This window comes from Coptis chinensis, unplaced genomic scaffold, assembly GCF_015680905.1.
Source record: "Coptis chinensis isolate HL-2020 unplaced genomic scaffold, ASM1568090v1 utg2560_pilon_pilon, whole genome shotgun sequence".
Lineage (NCBI taxonomy): Eukaryota > Viridiplantae > Streptophyta > Magnoliopsida > Ranunculales > Ranunculaceae > Coptis > Coptis chinensis.
Genome location: NW_028238131.1, coordinates 135,738 through 154,513, shown reverse-complemented (window position 1 = coordinate 154,513; position 18,776 = coordinate 135,738). Strand labels below are relative to the sequence as shown.

The 18,776-nt window shown below is 38.3% G+C and overlaps 3 protein-coding genes and 1 pseudogene across 4 annotated transcripts; 2 read left to right on the top strand and 2 right to left on the bottom strand.

The window, feature by feature from the left end:
• The first annotated feature begins 344 nt into the window (after window positions 1–344).
• LOC147473423 (cell division cycle protein 48-related / CDC48-like protein) lies at window positions 345–9,172 on the top strand. Its single transcript, XM_086587439.1, has 11 exons — window positions 345–481; window positions 704–930; window positions 3,766–3,873; window positions 3,957–5,783; window positions 5,868–6,056; window positions 6,156–6,298; window positions 6,467–6,712; window positions 7,721–7,907; window positions 8,179–8,244; window positions 8,344–8,590; window positions 8,718–9,172. Exons 2-11 carry the CDS (start codon window positions 709–711, stop codon window positions 9,116–9,118), a joined length of 3,636 nt encoding a protein of 1,211 aa, XP_086443565.1. The 5' UTR covers window positions 345–481; window positions 704–708; the 3' UTR covers window positions 9,119–9,172.
• Window positions 9,173–9,197: 25 nt separating this feature from the next.
• Window positions 9,198–10,722, top strand: LOC147473422 (uncharacterized; annotated as a pseudogene). Its single transcript, XR_015210450.1, has 3 exons — window positions 9,198–9,432; window positions 9,740–10,172; window positions 10,326–10,722. The product of XR_015210450.1 is annotated as an uncharacterized LOC147473422 (transcript).
• An 815-nt stretch (window positions 10,723–11,537) lies between these two features.
• Window positions 11,538–15,242, bottom strand: LOC147473421 (U1 snRNP-associated protein usp106-like). The gene is made up of 13 exons (XM_086587440.1): window positions 15,030–15,242; window positions 14,888–14,940; window positions 14,580–14,748; window positions 14,422–14,485; window positions 14,158–14,237; window positions 13,909–14,065; window positions 13,458–13,519; window positions 13,294–13,356; window positions 12,936–12,994; window positions 12,540–12,621; window positions 12,326–12,375; window positions 11,991–12,233; window positions 11,538–11,831 (listed from the first exon to the last, which is right to left on the bottom strand). The coding sequence occupies exons 1-13, from the start codon at window positions 15,174–15,176 to the stop codon at window positions 11,813–11,815; spliced, it is 1,248 nt and encodes a 415-aa protein (XP_086443566.1). The 5' UTR covers window positions 15,177–15,242; the 3' UTR covers window positions 11,538–11,812.
• A 140-nt stretch (window positions 15,243–15,382) lies between these two features.
• Window positions 15,383–17,774, bottom strand: LOC147473420 (uncharacterized). The gene is made up of 7 exons (XM_086587441.1): window positions 17,540–17,774; window positions 17,283–17,392; window positions 16,552–16,701; window positions 16,225–16,448; window positions 16,013–16,123; window positions 15,871–15,915; window positions 15,383–15,654 (listed from the first exon to the last, which is right to left on the bottom strand). Exons 1-7 carry the CDS (start codon window positions 17,646–17,648, stop codon window positions 15,495–15,497), a joined length of 909 nt encoding a protein of 302 aa, XP_086443567.1. The 5' UTR covers window positions 17,649–17,774; the 3' UTR covers window positions 15,383–15,494.
• Between the last annotated feature and the right edge of the window lie 1,002 nt (window positions 17,775–18,776).

Here is an 18,776-nt window from a genome sequence, read left to right as displayed (position 1 = left end):
AGATGCTCAATTAACAAAAGTTCCGCACATCGCACACGCACATTGTGCGAAAAATAACAAATAAAACTTGACAATACAATACATCACTGTATAGGTGTCGAAAATTAAACTAAAAGTTTGAATAGAAAGCTCTCATACTATGTCAAATTGCCAATTACTCTAGAAGCTCAAATTTTAATTTGTGAATATATCAACAATATTTTCCTGATACTTTATGGACTAGTCATACCCTGGGCCGGGCCGGCAATCTCCAAACCCATTTGGTGCCCTAAGTCCAAGTCAATATCCTCCACCCTCCAAAACACGTGCCAACCTCTTTTCCCCAACTCTACTAGAGCAGAGCTGCTTTTTCTCCTTGTTATAGTCGCACAACTCAACTCCCTCCACCAGTCTTGTCCTCAAAACAGCACAAATCTCTCTTCATCTCTTTCTTCTTCACCTTCAAACATCCTCAGTTACCACTCTATAATGGATGCTTAAGGTTAGTTTTTTTTCCCATACTTGTTTATTTACATTTACTCAACATTTCATGATCTTATTACTTATCATACACACTGTTCCACTTTTTATAACCATTGCATTTAACACTGCACATTGTTTCTTTTCCTTATTGTCACGAAATTCACAAAGCCCAGATTTTATTTATAGCTTAATATTATAAAATTGTGAAAAAGTTTGGATTTTTTTAATGTTTGATCGACAGTTTGCATGGATTCAAAACGTTCTGATGGGTCTGGGAGTAGGCCTGTGCGAACTAGCGACAGGCTTAGGAGACGACCATCTGTTTATGGTCGACAATATATGTATCTTACACCGAGAACCATTATGCGTAGCAAGAAGGCTAAGATCAAGCGTAGAACTGCTGCTTCTCAGATTGCTAAAATGTTGCGGCCTGGGAATCGGGTATTGAGGACCCCCACTTCTAATAATGTATGTACAGCTCCTTCGAACTCTAATGTTATGCCCGTTTTATTATATGCTCATTTGTTTTCAGTTTTTGGTCAACGAATCGGTGGATTAGTGCAATATATCAATATTTGTCTTAAACATCAAATGCTGAATAGGTTTTCCCTCCGAGACCAACACAACGGAGAAAATGTACACACAACGAATAACTAGTTAGTTTCTCTGTACTCCCTACAACTTAGGGGTGGAGCAACCAATTCTAAATGAAGTGGAGCGACCCAAGGATCATATCTATTTTGATGCAAGGCTTTAAATGTCCGATGTAGCAGTAGATATAGTAACTCGAAAAAATCACACTGGATTGCTAATAGCCTGCTCTGACACCTTCTTAAATTTGGAGACCTTATGTGAGTTGAGATTGCAAAGTAATTTATTGATAACGAAAGTCGTATCTACCATGAATAGGTAGAGACCTCTCCAACATACTAATTTGGCGTCTGGATTTTGATGTCAAACCTCATGGTGACCATGGTCCATGGTTCCACATTTCACACCAACTAAAAGGACTACATTGAGGATCTTAGATATACCTTCTTCTATTACTCTTTGTATCTATTCAAGGAAAAGAGAAGGTATCCCTGGATTTGTGTGTAAACTTGACTTGGCAAGGGCTTTTGACGGTGTGAGGTGGAAGTTCTTATACTACATCTCCAGGAGATTTGGGGTTGGGAATAGATGGAGGAGGTGGATCGATGCATGCATTTATAGTGTGCATTTTTCAATCCTATTGAATGTGTGTTTACATAGACACTTCACCAGTTCTAAGGGCCTTCATCAAGGTGATCCAATGTCACCTCTTTTGTTTGTTTTGGTGGTTGAAGTACGTACAAAGAGGGTGTTAAAGGCATAGGATGCTGGTCTGATAAAAGGATTCAAGTGGCAAATGGTAGTTATCCTATCCCTTTGCCGCAGTATGCTGATGAAACTATAATATTTATTGACAATTGTGAGGAGCAAATATGGAATCTGAAGGAGATTTTCACGTGGTTTGAACTTTGAAGCTGTTTCAGGTCTGCATGTTAATTTTGGTAATGGTGTTGTCATGGGGTTAATAGAAGGCGAAATTAGTATGGACTCCACACTCCAGTAATAGAAAGGTTTGCAAAAAGACTTGCTCTTTGGAAGAGGAAATATTTGTGTGGGGGAGGGAGGAGAGGGGGTCCACACTTACCAGTTTATTATCTATCGGTGCTAGTCATCCCGCAAAGTTTTGCTAATACATCGGTGAGAATAATGAGAGATTTCATGTGGGGTACTGTAGTTGACTCACATAAATATCATCTTATATCCTGGGATGGTGGTTGTACTCCCAAAGAAATGGGTGGGTTGGGGTTTCAAAGACTTTAAAGAGGTTAATATAGCATTGTTAGCTAAATGAATAGGAGATTTGGGGAAAGGGAACAAGCTCTTTGGAGAGATGTCACTTCGGATAAATATTGTATTGAACCTATTGTTTGGTTTTCTAAGAAGCCATGTAATACTTATGGCTGCTTGCTGTGGAAAGCCATAATGAGAAATCATTCCCATGTTGAAGAAGGGTTGAGTTGCCAGGTTGGTGATGGAGGAAGAACTCAGTCTTAGGACTGGGAAGACAAGTGGTGTAAGGATGTCCCTCTTAAAGAGAGTTTCAGTCAGCTCTATGCCATATCACATAACAAAGGTGGACTTGTGCATCATCCTGTGGTTAGAGAAGGCAACAGTTTATCATGGAACCTGAATTTTTGATGTGGTTTGTTTGAAATGCAAAAGATGGTGTCAGTGTTAGAGTGCTTGATAATCAAAGATTGGATGACCCCTTACAGAAGAAGATGGCTTGGCAAAATGAATGCTTTTTACAGCTAAGCCGACGTATGAATGATTAGAGAAGAAGAAAATTGTGTTAATAAATATTGGTTTGCCCAACTTTCCTTGTATAAGAGTGTAGAATCTGAAGGTACCGTGAAGTTGTGTTTTTTCATATGGTCTTTAATTTGGGGTCGCGTTCCTATGTTTTATAACGTGAAGAAGAGAGGACAGTTCTTATTGAGTAGGTGCGCTCTTTGTTGTTCTGCTGAGGGATCCATTTCTCACCTCTTCTTAGAGTGTATTTTCTCTAAGAGAGTATGGGAGATACTTTCACCCCCATTTAGGATTCATTTAGACCTGACACATGGCATAGATGGTGTCTTTAGGAAATCGAAAATCTGTAACCTTACTTCGGTGGGAAATTTTTTGTGGAAAGTGCTACTTCATGCTTGCTGCAGGGGTATTTGGTTAAAAAATAATTGCATGGTGTTTGCAGCTAAAGCGTGTACTGCTGAGCTAGTGGATTATGCCATCAAAAGCATGATATGGAATTGGGTATTTGTTCTTCTTGTTATCAGGGATTCATCGTTTGATAGGTTCATGGTAGGTTGGGATAGTATCGTATATCACGTTTCTTGAAATACTTGTATGTGTGTGGTCTGATTGTGACTCACTCACTCACATTACGTCCCCACATTGTGACTCACTCACTCACACTACGTCCCCCCACATTTTTTTATTAACAATATTATTGTTTTACTGATGAAAAAAAATAAAAATCCTTTATATGGAGAATGAGAAGAAATGTATGTACTAGTAGGTACGTTTTGTTATCTTCCAGGAATGTTTGTTTTTGTATTTTTCTTTTCCTAAAAAAAAGGTATTGATGATTGGGAAAATGAATTATTACGTATCATCTCGCATATACGTAGTATATGTGTGTTTGAACTTAGCTTGGTTGATCGTCATCAGTCATATTCATGTTTGTGATAGCTTTTCAATAATTTCCTGCAGTCAGTTGGTGCAGGGCTTCGTCGTTCTACCAGAAAGAGGAAGCTTTCAACAAATCTTGAAGGTTATGACACTGATAGCTCTGGAACTGAAAACGATGATGACCTAATGGTAAAAATTTTATACTCCCCCAGGTGTGACTTGTGAGTTTTTTTTTTTTCTAATTGGACTAAAGGGTGTGTGATTTGTTGCAGAGACCCAAGTACCGTTCTTCTAGAAGAAAACTAGAAGTTAATGTCAGTCAGGATGACATGTCAACATCTCCGAGGCATAAAAAGATTTCTCAGACCAAATATCTTCCTCGTCGTGAAGGGCTACGACCGCGGCGGTCGAAAACATTGGCAAGAGAACAGTCATATCAAGAATCTGTTGACGATCAGGGTACCTCTGAAGATCAAGTTGGCCAAGATGAAATAGAAAATGGGAATGATGTTGAGGTGGATGTAAGAGATGATGGTGAGGACGAGGAGGAAGAAGAGGACGGCGATGATGAAGAGGAAGATGGGGACGATGAAGATGGGGATGATGAAGATGGTGAGGAGGAACAGGATGGAAGGAGAAGATATGACCTTCGAAATCGTGCCGAGGTGCGTAGGGTATCACCAGAGAAGGATGGGAAACAGAGGCAGCAATCCCCTCGCAGAGTCCTACATCAAAGAATGGGAAACAAGAGTGGCAGGGATGTCAGGAGAGGTGGTTCTCGAGTTCATAAGAGGCATCGCTCAACAAGAGATGAAGATTCTGATGATTCTCTTCTTGTGGATGAGCTCGACCAAGGACCAGCTGTTCCTTGGGCACGAGGTGGAAATAGAAGTGGCCAGCCTTGGCTCTTAGGAGGGTTAGACATGCATGGTACAACAGCATGGGGACTAAATGTTGCTGCTTCCGGTTGGGGCCATCAGAGCGATGCTTTTACTTCTCTGACAACTGGAATACAAACGGCTGGACCAAGCTCTAAGGGTGGGGCAGATATTCAGCCTTTACAGGTGGATGAAACTGTAACTTTTGATGATATTGGTGGACTATCAGAGTATGTTGATGCTTTGAAAGAAATGGTTTTTTTCCCCTTACTGTATCCCGAGTTTTTCACACAATACCACATAACTCCTCCAAGAGGTGTTTTGCTGTGTGGTCCCCCTGGCACTGGGAAGACACTTATTGCAAGAGCTTTGGCTTGTGCTGCATCAAAGGCTGGTCAGAAGGTCAGTTTTTACATGCGAAAGGGAGCTGATGTGCTCAGCAAATGGGTTGGTGAGGCTGAAAGACAGCTCAAATTACTTTTTGAAGAAGCTCAAAGGAATCAACCATCCATAATCTTCTTTGATGAGATAGATGGCCTTGCTCCTGTTAGATCAAGTAAGCAAGAACAAATCCATAATTCCATTGTGTCAACTTTACTTGCTCTGATGGATGGTCTCGACTCTCGCGGTCAAGTTGTTCTGATTGGAGCCACTAACAGGATCGATGCCATTGATGGAGCCTTGCGTCGACCTGGACGATTTGACCGTGAATTCAATTTCCCTTTACCTGGTCTTGATGCACGAGCTGAAATTCTAGACATTCACACGCGAAAATGGAAGCGACCCCCTTCAAAGGACTTAAGGATGGAACTTGCTGCTAGTTGTGTAGGATACTGTGGTGCTGATTTAAAAGCCCTATGCACAGAAGCTGCCATTCGTGCTTTCCGTGAGAGATATCCTCAAGTTTACTCTAGTGATGACAAATTTTTGATAGATGTTGACTCAATAAGGGTAGCAAAAGATCATTTCCTCGAGGCCATGTCAACAATTACTCCTGCTGCTCATAGAGGCTCAGTTGTGCACTCAAGGCCATTATCTTCAGTTGTTGCACCATTTCTGCAAAGACATCTCCGGGCAGTCATGGTTCACATATCTGAAGTTTTTCCTATCCTTGCAGCGTCTTCAGATGTGAGCAAGTTTTCCATGTTATCCTATGGTTCTGCAGTTCCTCTTGTGTATAGGCCTCGACTTCTGATTTGTGGTGATGAAAGCGTTGGCCTGGTAATTATCTTCCTTTTGATAATTAGAGAACTTCGTGTTATTGAGTAAACAAAACTAAGTTTACTTACTGATTTAGTTTATCAGGACCATGTTGGGCCTGCAGTTTTACATGAATTGGAGAAGTTTCCTGTTCATTCTCTTGGACTTCCTTCTCTTCTTTCGGATCCTAGTGCAAAGACACCGGAAGAAGCGTTGGTACATATATTTGGCGAAGCGAGGAGAACCATGCCTTCAATTCTCTATATATCTCAATTCCAGCTTTGGTGGGAAACTGTGAGTGCATGCTGAATTTTATCTTCTTCCACCTATTCTGTTCCTGATTCTTGAAAGTTATAGTTGTTTGCTAATATAATGTTGTGATCAAATGTCCAGGCGCACGAGCAGCTTAAGGCGGTTCTGCTTACCCTTTTAGAAGAATTGCCATCTGACTGTCCCATATTATTGCTTGGAACATCCTCTGTTTCTGTTACAGAACTAGAGGAAGGGATTTCTTCCATATTTACTCGTCGTAATATGTAGGTTTTTCAAACTTTAGATCTTTGCATTTATTGTGTATTCGGGACTTATTATTATTATTGTTGTTGTTATTATTACTATTACCATTATTATTGTTTTTTTTTTTTCTATTTTTAAAATATGATGATCCTGCATTGAAGTTATTGGAAGGCTGTTTCCTTTGGCAGTTATGAAGTGGAAAAAACATCAAAAGAAGACAGGTCCATGTTCTTTGAGAAGTTGTTTGAAGCTATTTTCTCTATCCTACCAGAAGAGACCACAAGCAAATTCCAAGAATCAAGATCCCTTCCTGAACTCCCTAAGGTACCAAAGGCTGACAATGGTCCCAAGGCATCAGAAGTGAGAGCCAAAGCTGAAGCTGAGCAGCATTCCCTTCGGCGTCTGCGAATGTGTCTCCGTGATGTATGCAATCGGTGAGGAAAATTCTTACCTATGTATAGATAATTTAAATTACTAAGAGTCATAATAAAAGTGACTATCTAAAATACTTTAAAGAACGCGGCTGTTATCTACAGTCCCGCAACAGTATTTTAACATTTTTTTATGTAACTCTTGGTCTCTTCAACTATTTTATTTGGACGGAATATAATATCCATTTGATTAAATTACAAAACACCCAACCAAAATATTAAAGTAAATTTGTAATAATAATAAAGACAATTATGTCATTTAAACGCAACACACTTTTTCTACACCAAATAACAACTACTAAACATCATGTGCGGAGCACATGCATCATGCTATAATAATAATGTAATAATAACTATTTTTATTTTATTGTTCTTTTAGTTACAAATGCTCTGGCTTATATAACAGATGTAGTCTAAAAAGTATTTCATAAATTGCTACAAAAATAAATAAGTAGCCATGGAATTAATATGTTTGTCTAGAAGCTATTGTGGTGCCTGTGTAACCTAAAGACCTTGTAGCGCAAACACTATGTTGCCATGTTGGTGGGATAGCTTCAAGAAGGATGAAATAACTGGATTTTGCTAAATTTCTTTTTCCTTTCAATATTTATCTATGCATGTTCTCCTCATGTGACAATTCTATTTGTCATGATTCTTGACAAAAACTTGAAACATCTGAGAAATGATTAAGTTATAACCTTAACCTTCCCATCTCCACTTTCCAATTACTGTCTGATTGTTTGAAAGAATCTATTCATGGAATTGTGAGGCGTGTAAATCACACTCTCATAGTCTCATGCATAGCATGGCACTTTTGAATATATGGTTTTCCAATGATCTTTGGCTGGGCTTCTCATGGAAATGTCAAGCCATAACAGAACAAGTCATCATGGAGTTTTTAATCATTGTTGACATTTGATGTGCTGGACCTTCCCTCTTCTGCTCTTCTCTTGGAATTGCATAACTATCCTATGCACACATATTTATTTGACTTTCTATTTCTCTGAACAGGGTTTTATATGATAAACGGTTCAGCGCTTTCCATTACCCAGTCATGGATGAAGATGCACCAAACTATCGCTCAATTGTCCAAAACCCTATGGACATAGCCACTCTACTTCAGCGTGTGGACTGTGGACAGTATATTACATGTTCAGCATTCCTGCAAGATTTTGATCTGATTTTAGCTAATGCTAAGGTGCGAACATGCAATGCCATGCAATGCTGTTAGCCTTATTGTTAAGAATGATAATCATAATACAGAGACCTTTGAACACACTGTCTAAGGAATTCTTAGTTTTTTTTTACTGGAAATCTTTTGGGAGGTTCCTGATTGTTAATCTTGGATCTAGGAAACTGCTCACCCTAAGAAACATGAGATGAAGATGGCATCAAAAAAATTATCCTCCTGTTGAAATCTTTCTCTTGTAATATATCATTCCGATGGTTTTTCTTGCTCTTGCTTTCAGGCTTATAATGGGGATGATTATACTGGAGCAAGGATTGTGAGCAGAGGCTATGAGTTGCGAGATGCAGTACGTTGCTCCATGCTTTAGTCATTGGTTGCTTTCTCAGACATTTTGTTCTCTTCATATATTAGTTGTATTTAGAAAACTGGTTTGTTTCTTTTATAGGTGCACGGAATGCTTTCACAGATGGACCCTGCACTGGTTGCATTCTGTGACAAGATTGCTGCACAAGGTGGGCCAGTCCATCTCCCCGAGGATGCTGAAGGGTCTGTTTTTCCTCCAACACCTGTTGTTCAAATGGCAACTGTTACCAGAGCGAGTGCTCGACTTCGTAATGTTCAGCCAGAAGTTAATCTTAGTCAAAGTTATGAAGCTCTGAGGAGGAAGAAGAATGTTGACGCTGAGCAAGCAGGTATTTCCTTATTGTCTCTCTGTATCATGATTTACTATGTGAAGAGTGACTTTTGTTCCTAGTTTTTCTGTTGTTCTGTCAGTAAGTAGCTTGTAACTGATTAAAAAAATGTGGGTGGATTCTCCAGGTGGCAATTTTGGTTTAGTTGTGGAAGACAAGTTACTGCCAGCATCCAATGAATCAGCACCATATCCAGAGACGAATGGCATGGTTGTGGAAGGGCAAGAAAATTCTCCTGCCACTGAGGAGCAACCTCAGATTTCCGGAAATGAATCAGTTGATGCCATGGCAAACAGATCTCAGGAAGACGACATAATGAGTGATGGAGAGATTTCAAGCCAGGTTGAAGCCATCAAGCATCATTTGGTGGAATGCACTGAAGGATATGATGTACCACAACTTGAACGGCTTTATACGCATTTAGTGAAACGTGTATTCGAAATAAAAGCAGGGGATGTTAAGGGAGATCACAAGGCTTCAGTTTTGAGATGTTTAAGGAGCTTTAGTGATGGCTTAGCGTCTGTTTAATCCATGAACTTGTTTTCTTCTTCCATTGCCTATAAAAGAATTGGTTTGGAATTAGTTCTGCTTATGCATATAGTGAATTCATTTTTCTCTCCCCTTCCTCTGAAAAATTATTGTTCGTCTCAAATCCATTTCGTCATTAGAGTTCAGGCTTCAAATGTTCATTCAGATACTATGCGTACAACCATCACAAATAGTGCAAAATGCCGCAACGTTAAACAATCACAGATATATGAAATTTCACCGAAAAGAAACGACTCACTCAGGTTTCAAGGCTCAAGCTTGTTTCTCTCTCTCTCTCTCTCTCTGGAAACAAAGTAAGTTCCGCTTCCTCTTTTTTGATAAATGGAATGATGATCATTTAAGAAATATTTTATCTTGTTTATTAGTTGCCCACCTTGTTTTTCCAGTGTTGTCTGTAAAATTTATTACTAGTCCCATTGCCCAAAATGAGTGTTAAATGTTTTTTGCAGTAGAATTGATTAGTGGTTCCACCAAAGGTTTGATAAAGTGTCTGTCTTTTTGTTATTTTGAGTAGAGTAAAACCAGTAACACTCAGGAAATTAGGTTTACCCTTGCTTGAGAATCACATAAAGAAAAGATTTTTAATACTCTTTGTGGCAGTGGATTCAGAAGCTTGTCTTGATGAGGGATCTGGAATGGAAAGCTATGTTATAGGAGAGTGTAGTGGTTGTGAAGGAGATGTGATTCTAGAACCATATGAGGGTATGGAATTTGATTCAGAAGATCATGCTAAGACATTCTATGATGAATATGCTAGAGGAGTAGGGTTCGTCATGCGTGTCATGTCATGTCGCCGTTCAGAGGTTGATGGAAGAATCCTTTCTCGTCGACTTGGATGTAATAAGGAAGGCCATTGTGTTAGCATTAGGGAAAATTCGGGACAATGAGGAAGCCACGAACAAGCAATAGGGAAGGTTGCAAGGCGATGATTCTGATAAAGATAGAAAAGTCTGGTAAATGGCTTGTGACGAAATTTGTAAAGGACCACAATCATCCACTAGTGGTTTCTGCTCGCGAGTCTCGTCATACAATGGTGAGTGAGATTTTATGTTAGTCATTGGCAAATTTTGTCATGCTTCCTGTGAAACAAGAGAGAAAAGAATGTATACATTCTAATGCATACCATATAAACGCCTTTAATGGGAGGTGTTTTTTTTTTTCTAATTTTTGTGCATTTTGTTAATAGGATGAGAAGGATAAACAAATACAAGAACTAACCACAGAGCTGCGGCGTAAGAAACGGTTATGTGCAGCATACAGAGAACAACTGCTTACATTTATCAACGATGTTGAGGAGCATGGTGACCAGCTTTCAACAAAGGTGACACTCGTGGTGGATAAAATGAGAGAAGCTGAATCTGAAGATCAAGAGCTTTCACAACACAGATAGTTCCAGCAGTAAAGAGGGAACTCATTGTACCAATTCTGTGTGTAACCAGTTATTTATCCAAATTCTTAGTCAGCTTCTTTGTGCATAAAGGTGGGAAGAGTTAGATGCGGTGCTTTTCAAACTGTTGTAAGCATATAACAAAGACTTTGTCAGCAGTTATAAAAAAGGGATCAAAATGAATCATTATTCGTCATATTCCAGTGAAAACTTTGAAAAAGAAGAACATTGAAGTTGGAAACAACTGGCTTGTTATTAGTGTAAAGTGTACCATCCGTTTCAGTATTGTTTCTGTACTAGTTCGACTTCTTTTCTCCCCGAATTTGGATTTGCAGAATCAAACGCGACCTAACCACTATAATGTTAAGAGTTCCCGACAATGCATATAGATTTAAAGCTTAAGGTGCCATTGTTCTGTAACTAGTCAGTCACTCCTGTAAAGGTGGCAATGGATGCGGGGTTGCAAAATTCATTAGGCAGCTGATGGAGAGCCGAACACTACAATTGGTACAGGACAGTTTCTTTCCTCTCTTCTCATTTCAAAATTTGATTCAAGATGATGGTATGTGAACAGAAATACTTTCAAAATCTCTTTTCCGTATTAACTTCTTTATGTGCTTGTAAACCAAAAGTGTACCGGGACCTATAGGTTTTGTAAAGTCAATAACCGTAGCAATCTTTATAACAAATCAACAGAAAAGATGTGGCGGCCAGGAGACCAAAAGTGCTACGAGAGCCAAAAAGACTTCTCTATGTTGACAGTCTTGCATTTGGAGGAAAAATGTGTTTCCCAAAACCATTCGCATTCTGAGTGTTCTATTCAGTAGATTGCTAAGACCATAACTTAATATTTAAATAACACAGTAGAAATCTAGCGTGCAGACAAGCGAAATCAACTGAACACTTGTCATGAGAGTAAATGAACTCTGAAACAAATGCCAGTTCAGAGCGAAATTTAGATATCTAACATTCTAACTAAGCCTCAAGAAATGCCAAACTGCGGACCTGCGGTAGCATGAAACAAAAAGCTAATAATTGTTGAAATTGATTTGCAGTCTCTATGACGATGCTGTATTTCAGTTCCCAGAATACCAGTACAACAACTGTCCATATTAAATTGTAAGCTACATAGAATACTTCTAGACCAGCACCAAGTGAACTTCTACAAGGAGATGAAGATTCTTCCATCCATTAGCCATTCTACATCAATCCAACCCGAGTCATACTCAAAGCACTTGTTTCTCCCTTCATCCAACAATCTCTTTCTCCAAGTACAGTCAAGGATGCTAGTAACGGTCCGACCGCCTGTACCAAAAGAGAAAAAATTATGTAAATAGTCTAGAATCTTTTTTTCTTGGACAAGACTTTTATTGGTAGGGGAAAAAAGTATGTTACATCCAAAAGGGGTTGGGTAATAGCACAAATCATGCATGAAACTTTTTCAAAATTGTTTCCAAAACCAACCTGTGTCCACGATCCCTGGACCTTGAACGTGATCTTCTGTGGCTCCTAGAATCATGATTCCTGGAGCGATCTCTTTCCCGCTCCCTATCATAGCCGTGGTCTCGATCATGGTACCTGCTACGCTCACTATTACGATCACGATCGAAATCCCTTCTTCGCTCACGACTTCCACCTCGATCATCCCTATCACGAACCTGATCCTTGCTCGATGCCCTTTCATGGTCTTGCTTGCGCTCTTTTGATCTGAGATGAAAAATTATAAAGAAAAGAATTAAGCAAAGATACGTCAAGTTATCGACATTAGCAATAAAATATTTCAATTTACAATGTAGTACCTTCTATCATCTTCAGAACGAGCTACCTTTCGACCTGCTTCTTTCTCTTCCTGGAAAATTCAATAATTAAAAGATTATATCACGATCAATAGACGGCGCAGTTGAGCAATAAAGGTTAATGTGCCAAAATGGCCAACTATTCGGAGTCAAACTCAGCCAAATAAGGAACCCCTAAAGTAATATACAGCTAAGAAAAATAAATCAAGATCCTCACCTGAAGTTCTGCCAACTTCTCACGGATCTGCATATAACCCAAATGAAGCTTGCCCCCAAAATGATCGGCCAAACGGCGGTCACTAAAATTCAAATACAACTGTAAAATAGCAATTCATAGCCAAATATGCACAATAATATCCTACATTGTGACAGTCATCCCATAAGCTTCTAACATTTATGTAATCTACAAACATAAAAAATAAAACACGCACATTCTTTAGCTGCAAAAGTTATCCTCGTAAAACTGGGCCCAAAAGCCTGCTGGTGACAAGGAGGTATGATACGCTTGGTCAAAAGCTGAAGTACTTGAAACCCCAAATACTAGTCTTCTTTGACCCACAGAGAAGCTAAGGAAATTAACCATAACTATTGTTTCACTAGAGCAGAACATTACCTATCGTATACACTTAAAAATGCTCCACAAATGTCACATACACGTAGCTTTTGATCCGTCTGTAAAAGCAACAAATCTTAAATGAGATAATCATCGAATATCTGAAGCTAATCTCTTTTCTTCAACAAGTCTGTTTAATGCACAGGAATACTGTTGGTAAATACCTCACAGCTAGGCTGTGAAACAGAGATAATAGCAACAGAATACTCCGAATCAACAGACATAGTGAGTAGGAATTGATCCTTTCTAATTTTCATTATTCTCATGTGACATAAAAATAATAATGGAAATTAGAAAGGATTAATCCCTAAAACATAGTGACTTTGGTGCAAACATGGTTGTAATAAACTGTACTCACTATGCGGACATCAGCAGCACTATACTTTGATGCGTCCAAAAGTCCTTCCTGCCTTGCACCCAACTGGGTGGAGAAAAAACAACAGGCAACTACGTGAGACAAATAGGAGAGAGAATGAGTTTCATCATAACACCAAAAATGTACATAAATTAAAATTTTATAACCTTCTTCAGAGCTTCTGCTTCCTCCAGAGCTTTTTGTGCCTCGTCCACCATTCCTTGCTCACCTGCCAAAAGGACAATAATTGACATAATGTGCACAGTGCACCACACAAAATTTTGAACAGCATCACCAAAACGAATTACTTACAAGCATATATCTGTAAGTTTAATGAGTAGACAGTATTTGACATAACGTGCACCATATACCACACAAAACTCTAAACATCATAACCAAAAGAAATTAGTTAAAAGCATATATATTTGTAAGCTTGGTCAGTTGAGCAGAAAACTCAGACATCAATATACACATGGAGCAATGGTTTGAGCCTAATCACTTTCAAAAAGAGGCCTCCACAGATTAATTGACAATTCGGATTCAGTTCGGAAGTTATGACAGTTCATATTAATCCAAATAAGTATAACTAATTTTTTTTCATTAGTGAAATAATCTTACCAAGAAACTCTGCCTTCTTCAGCTTCTCATTGATCATTTCCTGAGTCTGAGGATCTGGAGGCGCATATACAGGGAGAGGAGCTAATGGTGGAGGATTCAATAGTGGTTGGGGTAACGAAGCTCTATCCTTATTGAATGCATCAAGAAGAAGCACAGACTGCCATTGGAGAATGGAAAGTTTATAAGAACAAACTACAGAAGTTCAAATGAAACAAGTCAAACTAAAGCAGGTAAGAATCAGATAGTAACCTGCTTGTCTGCCCTTTTAGTTCTGAGCTCTTCCAGCATTTCCAAAGCACGTATCTTACTATCTGTTTCGCCTTCATAATCTGCAAATTGGAATAATTCAAGAGTAAAAAACAAAAACCTTACATCCATGCCATTCGTCTGAATAGTGAAATAAAATTGTGGGTGTTTGAGAGTGTTTCACTTGTAAAAAACAAAAACAAGAACCTCTACAAAGAAGGAACTTATATAGAATATAGATTATATATATATAGGTGGGGGACATACCAAGTCGATCAACTTCTTTCAATTTTTCCTTGATTTGCTTTGATAACTCAAGGAGCTCGGGTGTCTGCACTTTCAATTAAACAATGTATCAAAAAACATATTAAAAAATAGATTGGGAATCTAAAAGTTGTAACACTGAACAATGCTAAACAAATTACCTGTGTAACCTCGGAAACAGATATAGCAATAGCAGCTTTCGCATCCGCTTCCTCCAAACGCTTAAGAGCTCTAGCAATTTTCCTATCACACTCTACAATAAGCCTATCAATGACATCTTCCAATTCTCTATCATAGCTATGAACACCTTTCCCTTTGGCATCTTGGTATCTGTGAAATATCTAAAAAAAAAAAAAAAAAAAAAAAAAATCTCTTTGCATCCACAAATCTACCAATCAAAAGATGAAATATTTAATTTATCCACATTCCATAATACATAAGAAAAACAAAGAGAGTAATAAAAGGATACTCTTTCCTGAGCTGCAAAGAATGGATTTTTGAACAGGCGCCCATATCCATTTTCTGTTACATCATCAAAATTGAAACATAAAACAAACACATGAGTGATAAATTGAATAGATTTGAAATCAATTTGAAGATAGTAATAGTACCGTCAATTGGAAAAGGTCGTGAGGGCATAGACCAGCTAAGAAGAGACGACACACGTCACGATCGTAATACTTTCGATTCACTTCCGTCACGTCTCCATTCCTGTTCGCTCCCATCAACACATCCAATTGCTTTCTTAGTGCATCCATTTTTTTTCTTCTTCTTCTCTCTCTGGTTCTTTGTTTTTTTTTTTTTAATTTTTTTTCTAGGGTTCTTCTTGAGTTGGAGGGTTTATTTTCTTCTTTCTGATGGGCTTAGAGCCCATGGCCCAAATATATATATTTTCTCATGTGTTGGAGAATATTCTCTGCCATGAAATTTTGTCAAAAACTGTTCACCTGCCTGAATTGCTCAGTTTCTTAAAAAAAAAAAACACTTAAATTGGTCTTTGTAGCTTTACAAATTTTTTAACATTAACAGTCTCACAACCAATATTTATGACATTAGTACAATTTATCCAAGGATCTCTACAAGGCAATTGCTTGTGGGTTGCATTCAGTAACCTCCATCTGTAAATCCCTCCATGCTTGCTTGCATCTTTCTAACTTTGTCAGAATGCGTGCTAGAAAGGCCTCTGCCCAGGGTTCATTCTTCCCTCCCATGCTCAGACAGTAAGGCACTGAGAAACTGGTCAAGCATCCAGTGAGAGTTTAGTCAGCAACTGAGCACTGTGTACTTTGAATACAAATTATATAAATAACAAACTAGGGACTCGACATGCATTGCTTAGATTGGCCTAGCGTACAGAACTATGCCAATGAAAATTCATGCAGTTAGACTCAAAAGTGTGCATACATTTATATGTGAATTCATAGAACAGATGCTAAAACGAGGAAACATCACCTCATCAATTCTTCTTGCTGAGTTCCTTTACTAGATATACCTTTTCTGCAGATATAAAAATTGATATTTTGTTGGTATGTTTATCCCAATCTTAATGAATGGAAAGAGCAGCATTTAAGTTCTTGAGAAGTAATCACCAAACCTGCAGATTAATATCTTATAGAGATGAAGATCTTTAGTGGATAGATTGTAAATGGCGTCTGCAATATGGTCCTTGCCAAACAAGTACACAACGGGATAGCCAAGAAGCCACCTGGAAAATACACGAAACAGTTCCAAAGTTCTGGCACTATGATACTAACAAGAAATTTATAGTCATATTGTTTTACTGCCATGATTAGGGTGGGGATTTACCCATTCAGGGTCGGAATAGTGAGCGAACTCTCTTGCAAGCAGCTACCGAGGTCAATGAAGGTAGAAGACTGAGAACTGATCTGCTCACCAGTGGATACATGCTGTTCCACAGGGCATGGCGAGAAATCTTTGGTGGTTCCATCAGCGGGAAATGCCGCAGAGAAGATTCTCTGAAGTGATTCAAGTTGCATTGCTATTGGATTTTGTTGTGCACAACTTATCATCTGCCGTGAAGACAAAAGAGTTACATAAATTAAAGACAACAAGGACTATCTGGTAAGAAGACAATAATATTACAATGTCATAAAGGTTTATTAGAAATGTGACCTTCGGAGGATCCTGTTCAAGGTCAACAAACTGCAGTTCTGCTTCAGATTTAAGGCTTGACGTAACATGCTCAACAAGTTCTCCAACGTTCACCAAGTAAATCATGTCTTCTATGACCATTACTCTTAAACTCTTTAAAACTGATGACTCCTGGAATAAGCAAAACATCAGGGGAGGGGAGGTTTGAAGAGAAAAAACAGTAGAGTTGAAACGTTCATAGTTATAACGAGCCCGTTATATGAACTCCACCTTATATGAACTCTTATAACATTGTAAGCAAATTTTGATACGTCTAGACATCTTCAAATGTGCTGATTTTTTCTAAGGATGATCTATATTGTGAGGAGAACATCTTCACCAAAAATCAGTTTCTAATTCATTGTATTTTCATGGTGGAGTTTTTTTGGAGTTCATATAACGGGCAGGTAAGTTATAAAGCAACACAAATAGAAAACTTATTATTATTCTTTTTACTTTTTTTTTTCTGAAAATTGAAAACTGATTACTAAAAGCCATAAAACTTCTAAGAATGTACCGAAGTGTGAGACAAAAGTAAAGGGGGAAAGGCAAACAAAGAGAGATGCCACAACAATCACCACATTTTACTATTAACTCAAGCTTAACATGGACAGCTTCATCTTTCACATATTATATGTTTGTGCTTGAGTGACAGACGCAAAAGCATTCTACAAGTAATAGTATGTGTTGTTTAAGATTGTTCGAAGTTATACCTTTTGACTAAGTTGCAAAACAGTGCAAAGACGTTCTTGCAGTTCTGGCAATTTTCCACCATAGTCCACCATCACTACAGGCCTCAGCCCTGTACACAAGGCCAGAATATCTGCCAAAGGAATCATCACAATCATTAATCAAAACAGAAATGAAACTTTACAATGAGTTAAACCTTTCACAGCCAATTACGTATGTATTTTGGTATTGCATGGAGGAAAATAGAGTAAGTCAACAACAGAGATAAAAGAAAGAGTACCGATTTCAAGCCGACACCTAGCTGCAGATTTTAGTCTCCATTTGATACGAGAGACACATGAATTCAATACTTTCAGTACTTCATCCAACTCTGCAACCTCCATTTCCATTGTTTTTAGGATCAACCGTTTTTTTTTCCTTGTTCTTGAGAGAAACAGTTTACAGTTCGTTTGGCTGCGGGGGTTTAGTGGCTATTTACAGCCGCATTTATTTACAACCATAATAGACGGTCCACCACTCCACCGTAGCACCAAGCGCTTGCGGCTGCAAATAGCCTCGTATTTTTTCACTTTTTAAGTACCCATGCCCAAATACACTAGTATACTGCTAAGCAATGGGGGCGTGAGCGGAAAGAGAGAGGGACGAAGAGAATGGAAGAGATGAGGACAGACAGACAGACCGAAACCAACCAAACACTTTTTTGTCCGCATACCCTTTTTTGCCAAAAACGTTCGCTCCGCTCACTTGATTACCAAACCTGAATAACTTGTGTGAGTGCTTCTCCTTACAACGTAGGGTTTAAGCGGGGCAGTGGTGGAGCCATATTTTATTTCAGGGTGGGCAAATTATAACATGCAACTCATTATAAAAGTGACTCAAAATTCATTACACGAAAAAAAATTGAAAATGCCATTCATTATCCAAAAAAAAAAAAGTTTTCCAAAAGTTTGAAATCAATGAAAAAATTACAAGTGTCCATGACGAACATCTATTTTCTGAAAGCATTGCATGATTATTGTTTTTAAATTTTTTTTTCTCAATGTATATTATTAAGCAATCATTCAACCACTCATCTCCAATTTAAGTTGAAGAATTTCGAATTGGGGATGAAATATATTATTTATTAATTAAAATTTAGGAATTTAGGAATTGTGGAAGTAATAGAAATTAAAGGAAGAAGACAAACCTACAAGAGATTATAGCTTTTCAATGATCAATTACACAAACCACTTTTGATATGCGGATTTTTGAGTAAGGGTTTTACAAAATAAAAATAAAATAATTGACCGAAATAGAGAGGAAGATTTCTTTGGTTTCTAATTAGAAATTTTGATTAGGTGCCTCTTGAGTTAGTAAAAGCCCAGCATAATCACTCAATCTAGAATAAAACAAATGATTGAAAAACTGACCGAAGTAGAAGAGGGAGATTTATTTGGTTTCTTATTAGAAGTTTTGATTAGGTGTAGGGTAGGGAATCGGGTCGGGTTTGACCCGAATCTGACCCGACTCAAATCTGA

Excerpts from the sequence above, each read along its gene's own strand:
- LOC147473423 (XM_086587439.1), top strand. The coding sequence starts at position 709 with ATGGATTCAAAACGTTCTGATGGGTCTGGGAGTAGGCCTGTGCGAACT. Across the intron at positions 6,057-6,155 it reads TCCAGCTTTGGTGGGAAACT|GCGCACGAGCAGCTTAAGGC; the intron begins GTGAGTGCATGC and ends TCAAATGTCCAG. Across the intron at positions 6,713-7,720 it reads CTCCGTGATGTATGCAATCG|GGTTTTATATGATAAACGGT; the intron begins GTGAGGAAAATT and ends TTCTCTGAACAG.
- LOC147473421 (XM_086587440.1), bottom strand. The coding sequence starts at position 15,176 with ATGGATGCACTAAGAAAGCAATTGGATGTGTTGATGGGAGCGAACAGG. Across the intron at positions 14,941-15,029 it reads ACGACCTTTTCCAATTGACG|AAAATGGATATGGGCGCCTG; the intron begins GTACTATTACTA and ends ATGATGTAACAG. Across the intron at positions 12,376-12,539 it reads AGAAGTTGGCAGAACTTCAG|GAAGAGAAAGAAGCAGGTCG; the intron begins GTGAGGATCTTG and ends TGAATTTTCCAG.
- LOC147473420 (XM_086587441.1), bottom strand. The coding sequence starts at position 17,648 with ATGGAAATGGAGGTTGCAGAGTTGGATGAAGTACTGAAAGTATTGAAT. Across the intron at positions 16,702-17,282 it reads TTTTGCAACTTAGTCAAAAG|GAGTCATCAGTTTTAAAGAG; the intron begins GTATAACTTCGA and ends TGCTTATTCCAG. Across the intron at positions 15,916-16,012 it reads TATAAGATATTAATCTGCAG|AAAAGGTATATCTAGTAAAG; the intron begins GTTTGGTGATTA and ends TTATATCTGCAG.